Here is a 20536-nt window from a genome sequence, read left to right as displayed (position 1 = left end):
GACAGCTTTAATTAAGACACCGTGAAGACAGCTTTAATAAAGACACCGTGAAGACAGCTTTAATTAAGACACCGTGAAGACAGCTTTAATTAAGACACCGTGAAGACAGCTTTAATTAAGACACCGTGAAGACAGCTTTAATTAAGACACCGTGAAGACAGCTTTAATTAAGACACCGTGAAGACAGCTTTAATTAAGACACCGTGAAGACAGCTTTAATTAAGACACCATGAAGACAGCTTTAATTAAGACACCATGAAGACAGCTTTAATTAAGACACCATGAAGACAGCTTTAATTAAGACACCATGAAGACAGCTTTAATTAAGACACCGCGAAGACAGCTTTAATTAAGACACCGTGAAGACAGCTTTAATTAAGACACCGTGAAGACAGCTTTAATTAAGACACCATGAAGACAGCTTTAAGACACTTATTCATTTACCCTAAACACGTTTGAGACATTTTTTCTCTGCCCAACTGGTTCATTTTAAATTAGACACGCCCTATAATACAATTTTAACACTGTTAATCACGGTATGCGTCTATATATGTCTGTGTCTGTATGTATGTGTCAGTGCCAACAGTAACAATACTGATGCAATATTAAACAAATATGTTCTATACATTTTCGGGAAGAGGTCGAAGACTGAGGTCCAAGATGAACACAGTTTTACAAGGACACCAATAGAGTTTAGAGAAATGTTGTCTATATGGGAGTCCAATAATGTTTGCAAGGTCAAACGGTAGTCATTTTTTTTGGGGTGTATTTTTCCCAAATGATCGAAATCTAAATATAAAATTATAAATAAAATGATTTAAAAAAAATGGAATTCAGGAGCGTCCTGAATCAACGGATTAAAATTTCAAGGGTTTTAAACTCGTAACCATCGGTTCGACATCCAAGCGTCTCATCAGTCGGCCATCAAAAGTTCCAAACGATATGAAATAGTTTTTCCTTTGATGTTATGACGTCATTGTCTAATTCAGTTATCACCCCAGAAACACATTTCTAACTTTGATACTTGCAAACTAAATACCAGTCATCGTCTTGTAGGGATCACGAGATAAATTGTCAAAATAATTTTAAAAATAATAATTCAAGAAAAACTTCCTCAAGGTTCTATGGAACTTTAGACTGGAAATTGGAAAACAAAAAGTTGCAAGACTAATGTCGACTTTGTATGCCAACAGAAGTACAAGTTGACAAAAGTAGGCGTGTGACAAGAAAGAGTGTAACAAAACTAGATAAAGAACAGTTTAAAAAAAAAAACCAACAGAGCTTACATCAATTAGTTTGATCAGTCATGTAATTAAATTTGTAATGGATCTTGACTAACAATAATAAATTAAATATATGCCACTAGAACTGTTTTTATTAGAAAGCTTGTATCAACTCACGCTGTCTGTCTGGTCAAATATTAGCTCTAAGATGTGGTGTAATGATTTTATGTGGGTAGCTGTATTAAAAAGGGTGAAAAGGGGGGGGGGGGGGTCTTTAAAATACAAGTTATTTATATATACACTCACACACGCGCGCACGCACGCACGCACGTTTAAACGTAAAAACCTGAAGAATTGATTTTAAAAAATGTTAGTATTTGAATTTACATTGAATGTGATTCCACCCACTCTTAGAACTGGATTGATTGATATTTGCTCTAAGATGTGATGTAATGATTTCATGTAGGTAGCTGTATTAAAAACATCAACTAATTAACTCAAACAAAAAAGTGGTAGTTAAATTAGAATCTTTCGAAATGTTTAGGAGCATTTTACAATGAAACGAAAATTGCGGACGGCGTTCGTGATATTTACTTTCTGACGTCATCCTCGGTTTACGTCATCCCATTCATAAACCTAATTACAAACTAGCATTACAAATGAATATAATTTTAAAAAGTGCTAAATAGATGGTCCTACGTACAGGAGCTAGTTAGGAGTAGTCTGGAAATAAGTGCATTTTTTTTTCTTAAGTCTGCGTATTTCGTACAGGAACACATGAACCGAGCTATTTCAAAGCAGTCAATGTTCTACTGCAACTGATTCGCCTCATCTGGGCTAGAGTTCATATGCAGCTTTGTGTCCAACTGAACCGCAGGGGCCGCCTACGAGATCACATAACATAAATTCTTTTTTCTTATTTATTTGACATGTCAATAACATCTTTCACATCAGCCCTAAATAAAAGGAGAAACGTTATGACAAAAACCACAATAACAACAACAACAATAACAACAACAACCCTAAACAGACTTTTCGATTCTTTTTACACAAAAAATTTTGTAGATGTTTCTCTATATTTATTATTATTTTTGTTTTGTTTTAATTTTGTTCCTACCTGATACATCAACAATCTCTAATAGACACAGTTCGTAGCACTGCATGGTCCAATCATTCACGAAAACAAGGTGCAAGATAAAAAGAAAAAAAAATCGGAAATGACTGGCTGAAATAACTGTTCTAATTCAATACCGGTATATCATTTGTTTCGTAGAAAAGTTTTTATACACATAGAAACACATTAGAACGAGGTAAAATGTTTTTACTTTTTATAATCAATCAGCTCTTGATCTACTTTGTAGTTGGTTTAGACGAAATCTACGCACTCAAAAGTATTTCATTATCTAGCCGTCAGAGTGCACTCTAGTTTATATTTCATTATCTAGCCGTCAGAGTGCACTCTAGTTTATATTTCATTATCTAGCCGTCAGAGTGCACTCTAGTTTATATTTCATTATCTAGCCGTCAGAGTGCACTCTAGTTTATATTTCATTATCTAGCCGTCAGAGTGCACTCTAGTTTATATTTCATTATCTAGCCGTCAGAGTGCACTCTAGTTTATATTTCATTATCTAGCCGTCAGAGTGCACTCTAGTTTATATTTACTACTAGCAGGATATAAGCCACGGCCAGGGGGTCTCACTTTGCGTATTTCTGATCTAGTGGATCCTATTTAGATACGTAAAAATGGGTTTACCCGATTAGTTAAAAAGTTTCTTTCTGGAATATTTTAATAAATATACATTTAGTTATTTTTCTATTTTTAATGCGCCTTGGTTTTGGGAGGGACATTGAATCTATGCTTCGGTCTCCGCCATGGTCTAAGGAACATACATGCTAAGTTTGATCAAGATTGGTCAAACGGTTTTGATTTCTATACGGAACATATATACATACATACATGCATACTCCTTACATTGTGCTTTATATATTAGATTTTATAATGTTTCTGTCTTCCCGTATCTCATAACTATATATATAATATTGTACATATATTTAAAGTATTCTAATTTTATTTTATTGGAGGATTTTGCGAGCCTTGAAAAACGCAATGACTTTCCCTAGCTGAGGAGACATAGTGCATCAACTCATTGCCTTGCAGACCACGAAATGGAAAACATTTTGGAGCTTTAGCTAAAGTCCAGGAAAACAAAATGGACATTTGTTACACTTGGAAAATAAAAACAAAGACCGATTTGGGGGGGGGGGAGGGGTATTAGAAGATAAACTTGTTATCATCATGGGAGAAGCAGATGAGTATTATTGAGCTCATTTATGTCTTAAACAAGATTTTTCACTAGCAGGGGAGTTTACTTTTTTTTTTTTTTTTTTTGAAAGGGAAGCTTTTTTTCTCTCTCCAAGTTTGATCTAAATGAGCTCGTTACGGAAGTGAGTAAACATACAGCTCTAGATCTCGCCACGCATTACGTTCTTTCAACTATTTCCAGAAGTGTGTGAATCATGGTGGAACTCGGATTATAAGCTTGTAACTCGCGTGCTCGTGGCCAGGCCTAAAGTCTCGTCAAGTTTTTACCAGAAATATGTTTCATTGTATATATATTACATTGCCATATTTTTCATGTCATATGTCTCAAAACATATGTCTCATGTTAAATGTCGCATGCCCTATGACTTATATCATATGTATCATGTTAAATGTCTAATGCCATATGTCTCAGTGTCATCAATTCTAATATCTCTATCATCGCTTAGACTTATCATTGAACTGGGAAATAATGCTTGGAGCCAAGTAACCTCTTTTTGTGTGTGTGTGTGTGTATCGTTTCTAGCGTAGTAATTTTCATTTATATTTAAAAACAATCTAAATTATTGCTGACTCTCAGCCTCTCAGGGCTGGTACTTAGAGCTATGTTCTCAAAGAAAGATCATCGCCATTTTGTCTTCATTCGTCATTGACGTCTGTTAAATCCTGTACATTCCGGAAGGCGCTCAGGCGTAGTGCAAATTTCCTCTCGGTCTTCTGCTACTTCTTTGGCGGCCATGTTGAAATGGACTTCCGGGATCATTTATGCCTTGCAATGGTTTTGTCGATGTGGCAATGAATGCTGGGTAGTAGATCTCGGTTCTAGAGTTCTCTGGGATTACTTCATCCTCAAGCTTCTGGGATTGACAGTAAAGGCAACTTAAAAATCTACACCTACATCATAAAACAAATCGTCTGGAAATGTGAAGCAGGGTTGTCCCTCAGTACCATGACGACTTGGATTAATGTGAATTGTCAATAGCAGAAGGCTAAATTGAGGACGGGGCAAACTCAGCTCGTATTGAGCGGAATGCCGGTAATATTGACAGTGTGCGGGCGTGTGTGTGCGTGCGTGCGAGATTTTTTTTTCGACAAGTTCTGCCGGTATCTTAAGATAGAGAAATGGGAAGTAGTGAACTGGGGCAGAGGTGGCTGAAATCGACAAGGTCCAACATGCATGGGCACCACCCCTCTTCCTATCCACTCCTGGACTCATGCTCCCAGCCCTCCCCTTTTTCAAGAAAAAAAAACAGCTCTTTTCCCCATTCATTCACGCCAGTGTAACGTGACCTAATTCTAACCAGAGTTGTGGAGAAATGAGGTCAAGTTCTTTCTCCCTCTCTCTCTCTCTCTCCTTCTCTCTCTCCCTCTCTCTCTCTCTCGTATCGTCACACGGTGCGCAATGCGAAACTGTGTACACATACGTACAAGAGGTCACCAGAGGCCATTGCTTCACGTAGCGCCGACAGGGGGCTCCCAGCAACTACAGAAATTTGTTATCTTTCCAATTGGACTACTTACGACACGCAATAATAAATAAATAAAGATGAAATAGCAAGAGAGGACGGAGACCAACACACTAAACGCCTCATCTATAAACAACATCAAAATGTCTCGTTAAAGTGCTCTCACGATCAGTGCTTGCAGATACGAGAGAGAGAAAAATATATGCATCTAATATATAAGATCTTGGAGAATAGTTGCCAAGAGTTGATACAATAGTGACCTTTTGAACTGTTGTTAGAAAATATCGCAAAATTACTTCATTAATGTTGTGAATAGTTCAATACATTTTCTCATTAGCTTGGATCTAAACTAACAAGCGTAAGTATAATAATTAATTGGTGGAAATGTGTACATCGTTGAAATATTTGAATCTGGTTTTCTAAACAGCGTTTAATTTTTGCGTGTTTTATTTATTTTACTTTAATTGTGAAAAACAAATTATAATATTTTTGTTTGATTTTTAGTAAATTCAATACTTTAAAATTCATGTGCATGACTTCTGTTTAAAAAATAGTGTGCACAGTGCAGTATTATCTAGATTATCCTGTATAATCCTGAGCTATTTATCTGTAAACTAATCAGATTCTCCATTTAAAAATGTGTACCAATTGTCATGTAGTTGTCCAAGCGATTGTTATATAATGACAAACATTGTTGCCGAAAACAACAAACAACAAACATAGTGACAAACTGTTTGGAGTCAATAAGTTACGGTCTACTACAGACGTAAAGCAATTGAAACAATTTTCAACAGTAAAAAAACTAAAAATAAAAGAACTTCAAAACAAAAAAAAATCGAAATATTATTGGAAAGGAAAAAAGAAGTAAGCCCTATGACATTTCTGTTTCAAGCGAAACCTGTCTTTAAGAAATAAAACGTGCCGTCTCTACCCTATATCAAACAATTCGACAGCGGTCAGCAAATAGTCTACACTTACGTATCTCTGACTTGCTTCTCAAAGTCAATTTTTAAGTTGAAAAAAAATAAAAAAATTACCAACATTTTTTAAAAAGGAGTAAAAATTTTCTTTAAAAAGTAAAATAAATAAAAATTAAAATCAGTCCATGAAAATAGAGCAAGAATTGTAGTCAGCCTAACAAGCAGACATACAAGCAGACATACAAGCAGACATACAAGTAGACATTGACTGGACAATAGACACGAACAATCACATTTGGAGTTTCGACTTCTTTCTTAGGATGTCTATAATTCCAGTTCTGTTGCTTTCAGATTACTTGCATGTCCATGAGTTTCTTTTTCCATTGAAAAGTTTGTATGTTTGTATTACACGCGGACCCAGGGGAGGCCACCACTAGACGTCAAGTCTGCTATAACATATTTAAAAAAAATATTTTGTTTTTGATAGGTAAAGTAAAATACCCCCTCACCCCCCCCCTTTTTCCCGCCCGATATGTCATTTAGTTTTTCTTGCAGGAAATCGAAACACACAAAAACAAATTAAAAAACAAATATTATATAAATAATTGTAATAACACTATTTAAGCGCAATGATTTATATAGAGGACCAACATTATTCTGAACTTGCCTCTATTGTATTTTTATGAAGTTTATATCTGTAATCTTGTGTATAATTTTATTTTCCTTAGTTCAAATATGTGAAGCTATTTTCATCTCCAAAATCATCTGTTACTTTTGTTATCACGCAGTACGAATGACTTGGTAATCTCCCTTGTTTGTAACTTATACAATGATTCTCTCTAGGATTGTTTCCACTTGCCTGATAACAAATCTAAATTTACATTCTAACTGCGGCTCCACGAATGACGCATTCCTAAATCCTTACATTTTTGTCCCGTCAATATCTAGGGGGGTATATTTGTGTTCCGTCATTCTTACCAAATCAGAATCTGACATACTGCTTTAAATACAATCTATTTGAGAACCATTTCGCCACATCATCTTATTGTAGACCTGTAGTCTAGTCATTGATTAGCACGGCAGCGTTTTAAAACAACATTTCCGTCTCTGTCTCCACTTGTTTTATTACTCCACAAAGTGTTCAGTAAATCTTCTATTGACTTATTCATATGGTTAGATAAATGTCCATGCGACTAAACAATATACCTAACATATGATGATCCTCCTTTATATTAAAAAAAATAAATAAATTATAGCTTTCATATAGCGCTACTTTCATGCCAAGCATGCTCAGAGCGCTAAGGTCCAATCTCTTTTGTGGATCAGTGGGCGGGGGGGGGGGGGAAGAGGGCATCTGGGAGGAGGTTTTCCGTGCTGCCTTTAGACGCTCAGTAAACACAACTCTGCCCGAGCGGGGTGTCGAACCTCGAGCCCCCTTCAATGGTAGCCAAAGGTATTTGGGAGATGTTACAAATATTGTTTCAGACTTGCAAGTCTAATTGGTTTATAGATTGTAAACTTGCAAAATATAAAAAAAACAAAAAAAAACAATCATAATCAATCATCAGCTTATCTAAAGGGTAAGAACTTTGTCCTTAAAACTATATCACCAATAATGTACAAGTTATTTCCCTTATTCGGTTTCAAACAAAGTAATTAATTACTAATAATTATTTAATTAATTGAGTATTTTTGTTTATTGATTCATGTTCTGTTATGTACGATAAATAATTGTTTAAAGTATCCACTTGATCGGAGAATGCGTGCGGGAGAAATAGCGTTAACAATTATTTAAGGGGACTGAACCCAACAAAATTAGCCATATCAATGAATACTGAAGTATTAGTTTCCCTTGTTGCTATTAAACAAAATAAATATTTACCAGCTATTAATTGTCTTATTGGTTACTTTTAAAAAATTGATTCATGCCTTGTCTATGTCAAAGAATAATTGTGCGAAGTTTCAGCTTGATCCGAAAATGGGTGTGGAAGAAATAACTTATATGTATGTCATGCCAGACAGACAGACAAAATGAGTTGATATAAGCTTTGAACAAATGTAATGTAATCATGTGTGCAAAACTAGAAATTTCATTAAGAAATAGTTGACTTTAAAAAAAAAAATTAGCATCGTAATTAAGAAATATATATATAACCACTAATTGATTCACTAATTGTTTTTTTTTAATTGATTCATGTGTTTTGAATAATTGTGCAGAATTTCAACATGGTCCGAGAATGGACAGACAGACAGACAGTGAGTTGACATAAGTTGTTTTTAAAAGGTTGGGGGGGGGGGGCTGGTCGATGGGTTTGAACATCTCTAAGTATACCTACCTCTTATACTACAGACTTTTAAACATTTTTTTTTTGGTATTTTATTTCACGTTAGAATAAGGTAACTGGGGGGGGGGGGGGTGAAGAAGGAGGTGTAGCCCCAAATACCCCCCCCCCCCACACACACACCTGCACCGTGATGCACTCTCATTTTGTCTGTTGTCTTCCTTCTATTTGAGGCGACACGACCTGAGAAATGCTGACGTGTCCTAAGCCTTCAGAAAACATTCACGTCAAGAAAATAAAATATCTTTGCACTGAAACAAACTAACACAGGTTCTAGTTACATAAACATACAACAAAAAGATGCTATTACCGCCACAATCTTATCCTGAAATCTGATAGAAATATTTTGTTATGGGTGCTGTGTTTCTGATCAGAGTTAGAACCGTTGAACCTTGTGTGTAGTGAAGGGTGAAGAGAATAACATCACAACAATTGAGTAATAGTGTACTATTGCTGGGAATTCATTCTTAACTATCGACCAATCATGTTTCGTAACTCTCTGGTCCACCCAGTTAGCTGGCGGAGTTGCTTGCCCCTGTCGCACTTTTAAAGCGGTTGCATGAAGGGAGAAAAGTGCTTTTATGTTTGTTTTTAACTTTTGAAATCTTTCTCAATCCTCTCTCTCTTCTCCCCTGCCCCACCTTCTCTCTCTCTCTCTCTCTCTCTCTCTGTCATTTCCTCTCTAACATTATCTCAACAGTCGATAACCACTCCTGTCTCACTCGCACTCTATAGTCGATGCCATTACGTCATCGACACATCCTTTTTTTTTTTTTTAACCTGTTTCTCCCGAGTCTGTCCCCTCCCCTCCCTGTGATCTCCCTCTAAATACGCCGAGCACTCCTCCCCGTCTAGTCGTGGCTTGATTGTTATTTGGTTATCTCCTCGTGGAAAGGGAGCCACCACGATCTTCTTCGTCCAATTGCGCAACAAAAAAAAAGTCCCTCAATTTGTGGCGGAATCATATTTTTGGCGCATGGCTCTGACGTAACCAGATATATATATTTTTTACCGTCTCTCTCTATCTCCTCTCTTTCTTCTCTCACGTTCTCTCATTGCTTTGAACAGTTTCTCTCCCCCAATCGCTGTCTCTCTCCAATTGTTTGATAAATCAGACAAAAGTACGACCAGAGAGTTGGGAGATATGAACGACTAAAGACTTACTGTATACTAATTGAGGAAAGAAAAAAAAAAGACCAATATCTTCAAGAGGTTGTTATGCAATAATCTGGTTATTACTGTATCGTCTGGTGCCGATCTCATTTTATTTATGACAAGACTGCGTTGCGTTTGTAGACGTGGATTATAAACATTGAGGAAACAATGTTCAGAATGGACTTACGTATTGAGAAACATGGTGTGTAATCAGTGCCGTGTAATATGTGTTGTGTAATCACTGCTGTGTAACATGTGGTGTGTAGCCTTTTGTTATGTAATCAGTTTAGTGGTGTGTGTATAATTCACACAATGTGTTCTAACTAGTCTCCTTTCTCTGGTCATCTCTACAGAGACATGCTTGCCTGTGATACAACAGCCACTGGGTTTTCATCTCCTAGAGACGCATTCGCGCGGTATCTCAGGTGAGTCATTCTCATTGGTCTTCAACTCATCCTCCAACATCAGGTGTAGATTTTCTTGGTTTTAACCCATTCCCATCTACATGTAAAATCTGTTTTCACGTTACTTTTCACTTAGAGTAAACTCTAGTTTCTAATAAACTTGAATTGTTACTATTTTATTTTATTTATACATCAAAATGTTAAATATTATATTTCATTCTTTTCTTGTAACATTACATTCTCTATTACACATTCAATCATACATCTAACACTCAATCTTCCACTTTATTCTCAATCGTACATTCTTTATTCAATCTGACACATTATATCTTACATTATGTATGCAAGGTTACATATTCAATCTTACATTTTCAATCTTACATTCTCAATCTGACATTCTCAATCTGACATTCTCAATCTGACATTCTCAATCTGACATTCTCAATCTGACATTCTCAATCTGACATTCTCAATCTGACATTCTCAATCTGACATTCTCAATCTAACATTCTCAATCTGACATTCTCAATCTAACATTCTCAATCTAACATTCTCAATCTGACATTCTCAATCTAACATTCTCAATCTGACATTCTCAATCTGACATTCTCAATCTGACATTCTCAATCTGACATTCTCAATCTAACATTCTCAATCTAACATTCTCAATCTGACATTCTCAATCTGACATTCTCAATCTGACATTCTCAATCTAACATTCTCAATCTGACATTCTCAATCTGACATTCTTAATCTAACATTCTCAATCTGACATTCTCAATCTGACATTCTCAATCTAACATTCTCAATCTGACATTCTCAATCTGACATTCTCAATCTGACATTCTCAATCTAACATTCTCAATCTGACATTCTCAATCTGACATTCTCAATCTAACATTCTCAATCTGACATTCTCAATCTAACATTCTCAATCTAACATTCTCAATCTGACATTCTCAATCTAACATTCTCAATCTGACATTCTCAATCTGACATTCTCAATCTGACATTCTCAATCTGACATTCTCAATCTGACATTCTCAATCTAACATTCTCAATCTGACATTCTCAATCTGACATTCTCAATCTAACATTCTCAATCTGACATTCTCAATCTAACATTCTCAATCTGACATTCTCAATCTAACATTCTCAATCTGACATTCTCAATCTAACATTCTCAATCTGACATTCTCAATCTGACATTCTCAATCTGACATTCTCAATCTGACATTCTCAATCTGACATTCTCAATCTAACATTCTCAATCTGACATTCTCAATCTAACATTCTCAATCTGACATTCTCAATCTGACATTCTCAATCTGACATTCTCAATCTGACATTCTCAATCTAACATTCTCAATCTGACATTCTCAATCTGACATTCTCAATCTGACATTCTCAATCTAACATTCTCAATCTGACATTCTCAATCTGACATTCTCAATCTAACATTCTCAATCTAACATTCTCAATCTGACATTCTCAATCTGACATTCTCAATCTAACATTCTCAATCTGACATTCTCAATCTAACATTCTCAATCTGACATTCTCAATCTGACATTCTCAATCTAACATTCTCAATCTGACATTCTCAATCTAACATTCTCAATCTGACATTCTCAATCTGACATTCTCAATCTGACATTCTCAATCTAACATTCTCAATCTGACATTCTCAATCTGACATTCACAATCTGACATTCTCAATCTAACATTCTCAATCTGACATTCTCAATCTGACATTCTCAATCTAACATTCTCAATCTGACATTCTCAATCTAACATTCTCAATCTGACATTCTCAATCTAACATTCTCAATCTGACATTCTCAATCTAACATTCTCAATCTGACATTCTCAATCTGACATTCTCAATCTGACATTCTCAATCTGACATTCTCAATCTAACATTCTCAATCTGACATTCTCAATCTGACATTCTCAATCTAACATTCTCAATCTGACATTCTCAATCTGACATTCTCAATCTGACATTCTCAATCTGACATTCTCAATCTGACATTCTCAATCTAACATTCTCAATCTGACATTCTCAATCTGACATTCTCAATCTGACATTCTCAATCTAACATTCTCAATCTGACATTCTCAATCTGACATTCTCAATCTGACATTCTCAATCTGACATTCTCAATCTTACATTCTCAATCTGACATTCTCAATCTGACATTCTCAATCTAACATTCTCAATCTAACATTCTCAATCTGACATTCTCAATCTGACATTCTCAATCTGACATTCTCAATCTAACATTCTCAATCTAACATTCTCAATCTGACATTCTCAATCTAACATTCTCAATCTGACATTCTCAATCTAACATTCTCAATCTAACATTCTCAATCTAACATTCTCAATCTGACATTCTCAATCTAACATTCTCAATCTAACATTCTCAATCTAACATTCTCAATCTGACATTCTCAATCTAACATTCTCAATCTGACATTCTCAATCTAACATTCTCAATCTGACATTCTCAATCTAACATTCTCAATCTGACATTCTCAATCTAACATTCTCAATCTGACATTCTCAATCTGACATTCTCAATCTAACATTCTCAATCTAACATTCTCAATCTAACATTCTCAATCTGACATTCTCAATCTAACATTCTCAATCTGACATTCTCAATCTAACATTCTCAATCTGACATTCTCAATCTAACATTCTCAATCTGACATTCTCAATCTAACATTCTCAATCTGACATTCTCAATCTGACATTCTCAATCTAACATTCTCAATCTGACATTCTCAATCTGACATTCTCAATCTGACATTCTCAATCTAACATTCTTGCATTCAATCTGACACGTTGTTCTTAACATTTACGCCTGGTTCGTGAGCGCTGATTATTTATGTTCCTCGCAGACTAAAGTTGTGGTCCTCAAATCTTTTGAACTGGGGACCATTTCAATGTCCCTTACAGAGTAAATATTTTAAAACTGAGGGCCATTTAAATGTCGTACACGCATGTCACGGACCATGTCACCAAAAAAAAATCGTTGGATTCAATAGAGCCAAAACTTCAGCGGCTATATTATGCGATGCAAATAGAGTTTTCTAGGACCACGTCACGGGTCGGATATGGTCCGCAGGCCGCATTTGGGCATTACTAAGTAAAAGACTTCTATTTGTTTAGCTCTTGCGTTAGCTTGTTCCCATTACAGTCAGCTTCTTTGAAGTGTTTTAGTACCAACTATAGATGCAGCAGTAGCGGCATTAAAAGATCTATTAGAGTTTGACAGTGCCTCATATTTGTGACTTTCTTTTTTATGGTGATTGTCTTCATTTTGTGACTAATTGTTTTAATTTTATGGTACATTATTTTAATTTTGTGACTAATTGTTTTAATTTTGTGATACATTATTTTAATTGTGTGACTAATTGTTTTAATTTTGTGATACATTATTTTAATTGTGTGACTAATTGTTTTAATTTTGTGATAAATGTCTTGTCCAACAAAATAGCTTCAAATAATTCTTGCATGTTAGTTCTTTGAATACAAACATTTCTTACTACACAAGACAAGACTCTCTGATGTAATATTTATGTTTTAGTCTTAATTCTCATATACTTTAGAGTGTACATTTATTACTATTCCAAAATGATTGTTAAGGTACAAGTTTAGCAGGGTTACTATCTTCAAGCCCGATATTTTATAACTTTTGTTGATTGGCCGATTGGATCAATCAAAATACTCGATAATTCTTAGACCATGCGTTACTCGAAGAAAGTGGCCGCCTTCTTTATTTTGAAAGCACAAAGAAAAAAAAAAAAAAAACAACTTCTGACGCACACAAGTCTGACGTAATAAGACGGAAGTGACGTCAACGATTGAACAGCTAGAATGACATCTAGAATAGCAGCAGTCTTGGGGACAAAATTACCTCAAACTTGTCACGTTTCTGTAAATAATTTTTTAAAAGTTTTTTTTTTTTCTGCTGAGAGTGTGTGGCTGTGTGTGTGTGTGTGTGTGTGTGTGTGTGTGTGGGTGTGTACGATTGTGTGTATGTTTGAGCGTCTTGAAAGCACATCGTTTGGTGTTAGGATTTCCAACATTGTCTCTTTTAAACTTTAATTTGAGAAAAGTGGTCCGCTTGACCATATTGGAAGGTAAAAGAGGGGTAGAGTACTTTTTAATCTCTTTATTAGCCATTTGTGTGCAAGCCACGCCCTCCCCAGCACCCCTGGCTCTCAAATTACATCATAATAATTACAACTGGGATAGGAAGGCCAGGAAGATTGTCAAGTGCATTCCCCCCCCCCTCCTGTTTTAGAAACAGTCACTCTTGAAATAAAGTCTTATTTGACCCAACCAGTCCGGTTGTGTGTTTACTAGGATACTAGTAGGACACTAGTAGGACACTAGTCTAGTAGGACGCTAGTAGGACACTAGTCTAGTAGGACACTAGTCTAGTAGGACACTAGTCTAGTAGGACACTAGTAGGACACTAGGGCTAACGTCATGCTATTGTGTTGATGTACAATGGTTACAGCGGTAATTATTCCAGCTATTACCATCCCCAATTGCAAGCCATCTAGTGATAATACCGCACAATGTAATGCGACTGGTCAACAAAATAGCAAACCTATGTGTACTTAATGGGAGACTGTTTATTGAGACCAGATAGTATGGGTAGACAGATGGGGCCCACGTTGTCACGAGATATGCTAATTACATTGTAGATCTCGTCTACTTGGACATCTACATTCTGACTGACAACAGCGGCAGCGCTTGAGGTAACTAGAGAAGGCTCCTCTCCTGTTCCGCAATGTTCGAATAGCGCTCATAATTTATTGTAATGGAGGCACAGTTAACGTTTATTTGCAAGATAATTGTTGTATGACTCCCAGACCTTGCCCTTCCTAATGTTTGGTACCCTCATGTTGTTTTTTTTTGTTTTCTAAGCCTTTTTTTGGACACATGCGCCACAGTTTGTTCTTTAGTTCTAAAATATTGTACAGCGCAGGGAAAACCTAATCCAGACGTAACAGATGGGCCACTAGTAAGAATGATTATTGAACAATTAAGTTCGCCATTTCTTTTGTTTCTATGGTGACGCATTTAATAAGACGTGCATAAGTTATAGAAAAATTGTCACATACCTATATACATAAATACATAAATAAATAAATAAACATCAATAAAAAACAAGCAAGTAATTAGAAACAGGTTGTCTCATCATTAGAGAGACTAGCTCATATACTACAGCACCAGTAACTTAATGCCTAGATATGTATGAGGGAATTAGTCATTGTTCTGTAACTTGAAGCCTGCATGTCAGCGCATAGGTCAAAACGAGGCTGTCATCTAACAGCTCCCATGTCTTTGCGACTCATAACTAAAGTTAGCAGGGCAGTTTTGTAGTTTCTTTAGAAGGAGAACTGACCAAAATGGCCATATAATTTTCTTATATTAATAGATAGATAGATAGATAGATAGATAGATAGATAGATAGATAGATAGAGAGAGAGAGAGAGAGAGAGAGATAGCGAATGAGCCTCAGATACATGGGTGGAGAGAGAGAGAGAGAGAGAAAGAGAGAGAGAGAGAGAGAGTACGAATTGTTAATTGCACTTAGTTTTCAATGGTACAGAGCCAGCATGATTCATGTCTGGTTTTAAAACTGCAAATGAAACATGTTGACCAAATATGGGGACATTAAAACGATTAGAACACAATACTAGAAGGCAGTGGCGTAGTAACCAAGGCTTGAAGGGTTCTTTGCGCCCATGCCCATATCTAGCGAGAGCCCTCAGAAGCCCTTGAAAAATTTAAAACACCAGGTGTTTATTATTACCTGTAAGTAGAATTACCAAGCATTGATTATCACGACACTCCTACCAGTAAGAGGTCGTTACCGCATTAAGTTCATTGACTCGATTACTTGACAAAAGTAAATCCTACATTTGAATGCCTATACGTGTTGGGACATTCAGGATAACTTGATTTGGTTTCTTGTCAGACTTTTTTTTTCACATTTCTTAGGGGGACATATCATATTCTTAAAGACGGACCCACGGGTACCTTGCTACGGCACTGCTAGAATGAGTAATGAGGCAATTATTATTGTATTATTTTACGTTTTTACTAGTGTTGGGTATTGACCCCCTTCCACTTAGCTACACACATCAACACACTATTCCCCTGACATTGTCATTCCGAAACTGATTACGTACTTTATATAACATATATAACAAACGAGTTACGTAATAGACAATCACACTCTCAGACACACAAATCCACAGACACACTCTCAATTGATTAAACTGAAACTGTTGTACATATATAAATAGATATATGTCTCTCTACACACTAGTGGCCTTGAACTTTAATTATGTAATCTCGTACAACTTCTCGAGTTCTTTGTTCAGACGAGTGTTGCTTTACATAATGGAACGAGTTACGTAAAAATATATATCTTTTAAAAAAAAAACTTATCATTTTTCAAAGCTGTGCTATTTTTAGCCACTTCTTACGTAACTTGCGAGGTTCTTATTTCATCTCGTCTGCTTCCATTTCGTTTCAACTGTGCATTTGTTCATAAACTGGACCATTTAACAGACTAGACCAGATCCAAGTTCTTTAATGAATATAATTTAAAAAGGGGACATTACTCGCATCAACTTTAGGAGACAAGCATACGATATTGGAGACCATGTTAATTTTAGTTAAGATTTAGAAATTAGATACGAGAGTCTGTAAACATGTCAAACAGTTTTATTTGAATTTGTTTTCTCTCAGACAGCCTAGATCTAGTGGTCTGCAGACCATAGGTTGAGAAGCACTAGTCTTGTTAATCTGAAATGAAATACTTCCAATGTTCTAGTCAGTGGACAAAACCTGTGTTAAACTAAAATGGAGGAAAATAAATGAAATTATCTTCATTACTAGAGAGTGGCTGTCACGTTGGGTTAAATCATTGTTTTGTGACAGTTATTTTTTTTAACAGGATCTGAAAAGGTGAAAAACCGCTTTTAGTTGTGTGCAGTCTGTCTTTACGTCCGTTAGTCTGTCAGGTTCAAATTTCCAAGACTAACAGTACAATGGAAACTCCGAATTCAGCATTTTTGAGGGTGTTTAAAAGAGGGGATACGTCTAATTTTTTTTTCTGCTCAAAGGGAACTTTCTTTTTGTGTTTGTTTTAAAATTAAATATACAAACAGTTTTTTTTTAATCTTCACATAAACAAATATTACAACTCTTTTAAAAAATATATGAGTAAGTATAGGTATATATATATTTTTAAAGATATATGCTAAACATTGGAAGATAAGTGTTTCTCAATCTCTGACCTTGACGCTCCCCTAAAACAAAACAAACAAAAAAAAAAAAAAGACAAAATTATTTCTATTAATTTGAAATTATTTAGGCCTTAGGGTATTATTAAAAAGAGAACTATTTTGAGATCCATGAACTAGATCTAGATAGAAACACGAACACAACATTTTGCCAGAAATAAAATCATCCAAAAAAACCTGAAAGTCAAAATGTGTGTCTTCTGCTTCAGGTTTCTCTGGATGAATCAACACTACATTCGTTACTTTGTCTTGAGGGTATGCTCGCATTAAGTGTGTGTGTCTTTGTCTGTGTGTCTGTCTGTTCTGGAAGCCTCGTTTGCAGAGAAGATTAAAAAAAAAAGGGGCGGGGGAGTAAGAAATGAGGATTATGAGACTGTACAAATAATATGCATGTGCTTTGTAAGTACAAATTGAGTTGAATCTTACTTGGACTAAGTCGATACTAATCAGACTAGATAACGGTGTACTATTATTTAAATATAAACACGTCTGTAAGTTGTTGCTTTTTTAAGTAGCCCCCACATCGTGTCGTCAGTTTTTCTAGAATTAGTTCATTGTTCAAACCTACAGCTCGAGAGACAATTTTTCAACTCTCACACAGTGACTACTCGCTAGCTTACGGTATTTTATGACGACTAGAAAAAGTTCAGAATAAAACAGCTGGAAGGGAGATTAGTAGTAAAGTTAAACACCTGTTTAATGTACTGCAACAATTATTCTTATAGCTTTACTTTGTTAAACCCGTCCTGCACTGTATGCGCATGGCACAAATGTAAACTGTGGGTTGTAAGAAAAATAATGGTGTAATTTTAAAAACATTTTATTTTATCTTGGCGCCTGGCGGTATTACTAAAAAAGTCACTGCGGTAGCGTAGCTTCTGTTCAAAAGATATCTTCACAAAAAGGTGACCCGCGTGTAAGTTCTTGTAGGTTTCGTTTATACCGATCACCGCCGATGACCTCAAGGCAGAGGTCAGTCTCCTGAGATGACCGCTTGGGCACCAGGAGGTCACTCTAGTCCTACTATCAGCTAACTGCGTTTTTTTTTCTTTACTTTTTCTTTTTACCGCGGAGCATGATGGAATTCGTAACGGTCCGAGGAGGGAGGTCACCTGGTGACGCAAACACTTCGGCCGCATGTGGTCAGTTTGTGAGAGGGGAGGCAATTGGAGAAAATAAAGGGGGAAGTAACCGGTCATGTTTTCATACTTTTTTTTAGTTGTCCTTGACCTGCATGTAACTCCACAGATTTGCAGAAAAAAAAAATGGTTGCAAATGTTCATAACTTGATCTATATATCATGTCATCGATCCACGTATCATGTCATCAATATTATCATATATATATATATATATATATAAATCAATCACATAATTAAAGTTGATGTCAGTTGTGCGTATGTGTGAACTTTAACGTGTGTAGTCTACTTATTCCATCTATGTATCAATGAGCAAAAAACATTTATACAACTGCACCATTATAAAGCGTTGAATCATCACTTTTTTTATTTCTGTCTGTTGGGTGTGCAGCTAGACATGCCAGGTTGACAATATGTTGCATGTTACCATGTATCGCAACTTGAGGTAACCAATTGAAAAAAAAAATATCTATACAAAACCTTTGGTCATAGTGAATTATGTCACTACTAAATTAACTTTTATTTCTATTACTATTTTTTTTAAATCGCTTTTATCATTTAAAACACTTTATAATTTTGATGAGTTAAAAACAACAAGCCATCTGGTCAGATAGAATGTTTTTGTTTAAGTTTTAAACCTAACCAACAGTTCACCAAACAGTCTTACTTAGCTGCTGGTCTTTGGGTGTGTGTTTATAAAATGTCGTTCCCACACTGGTGCTGCCCCTTCCCCGCACTGACCCGACTGACCACCGAAAATGATGAACATTTTAAAAAATCTTTTTAAAAATTCATTTTATTTTAAAGCGGACACATTGAAAGTATAGAGTCTAAAGACGAATTCGAGTGAACATGAATACAAGAACATAGACACTATAGTTATCTTATACAAGAACATAGACACTATAGTTATCTTATACAAGAACATAGACACTATAGTTATCTTATACAAGAACATAGACACTATAGTTATCTTATACAATAACATAACATAGACACTATAGTTATCTTTAACAATAACATAACATAGACACTATAGTTATCTTATACAATAACATAGACACTATATTTATCTTATACAAGAACATAGACACTATAGTTATCTTATACAAGAACATAGACACTATAGTTATCTTATACAAGAACATAGACACTATAGTTATCTTATACAAGAACATAGACACTATAGTTATCTTATACAAGAACATAGACACTATAGTAATCTTATACAATAACATAACATAGACACTATAGTTATCTTATACAATAACATAGACACTATATTTATCTTATACAAGAACATAGACACTATAGTTATCTTATACAAGAACATAGATACTGTAGTTATCTTATACAATAACATAGACACTATAGTTATCTTATACAAGAACATAGACACTATAGTTATTTTATACAATAACATAGACAATATAGTTATCTTCAAATTAATTCAGAAATTCTATAACGACAATGTCTAAGAAAATCTTTTTTCCCTTTTGAAACTAATCATAGTGTGGAAAAATAAGCGAAATGTCTTCAATGGTCACTTCCTAAAGCAGGTGGACAACGACTGACCTAACCCCGTGTCCATTCATACCTCACAATGTTTTATAACCCAATCTTTAAGGGTCAGTTCTCGCTTTTTTTCCAGACGTTTTATTCTTTTTCTTTCTTCGTTTTTGTCAGTTTGAAATATAAAAAAAAAAAAGTCCAAGGTGAAGGCCGTCAACATGCCCCAGTCTTCCATTCAGGCAGACGTTAACTAGTGTCCGAAGTGATGGCGGATTAGATGGCTTGAGTAGTAGAATATTATAACCCTGGCACACAATGAGAGCCTTCCCTGGGGGCTACATGTGGGGGCCACGCGCCCCCTTCGACATAGATGGACAACAAAAAATAGGAAGCTCCCTGGCATGTCAGCGACCTTCAAAAAAAAAAAAAAAACGGAAACCAGCGGCCCGTAAAACGAAACGAAATATGAACATTTTTCTATAGCTAGATTTTAATAAATTATAGCGAAGGGGCGGGGGACTGAGCCTCGCGTGTCTATAGGAGGAGGTATTTCATAGCAGTTTTAAGAATGGCGGGGTGGGGGTGGGGATGTTTGAGGGACACATCATTCTTGGTCATGCATTAGTCATTAGTGTATAGCTCGTTTGGAGCTTCCTGCCCCCACCCACCCTCCCTGTTTCGCGCGTGAGTGGAGGTGGCGCCTCACCCA

The 20536-nt window shown here is 35.7% G+C and overlaps 1 protein-coding gene across 4 annotated transcripts in view; it reads left to right on the top strand.

The window, feature by feature from the left end:
* LOC106059678 (uncharacterized) overlaps window positions 1–20536 on the top strand; it is a 59856-nt gene that overhangs the window by 2037 nt on the left and 37283 nt on the right. For 2 of the 4 annotated variants that reach the window (XM_056028352.1, XM_013217360.2), the window contains one exon: window positions 9783–9854. In XM_056028352.1, coding sequence (XP_055884327.1) covers window positions 9787–9854 — 68 coding nt within the window. In that variant the 5' untranslated portion in view covers window positions 9783–9786. Of the gene's footprint in view, window positions 1–4961; window positions 5371–9317; window positions 9632–9782; window positions 9855–20536 lie in introns of those variants that run through there. The other 2 variants (XM_013217359.2, XM_013217358.2) reach the window with 2 other exon arrangements.

This window comes from Biomphalaria glabrata, chromosome 5 (assembly GCF_947242115.1).
Source record: "Biomphalaria glabrata chromosome 5, xgBioGlab47.1, whole genome shotgun sequence".
In the NCBI taxonomy this organism is placed as follows: domain Eukaryota; kingdom Metazoa; phylum Mollusca; class Gastropoda; family Planorbidae; genus Biomphalaria; species Biomphalaria glabrata.
This window is presented reverse-complemented; position numbering and strand designations above follow the sequence as displayed.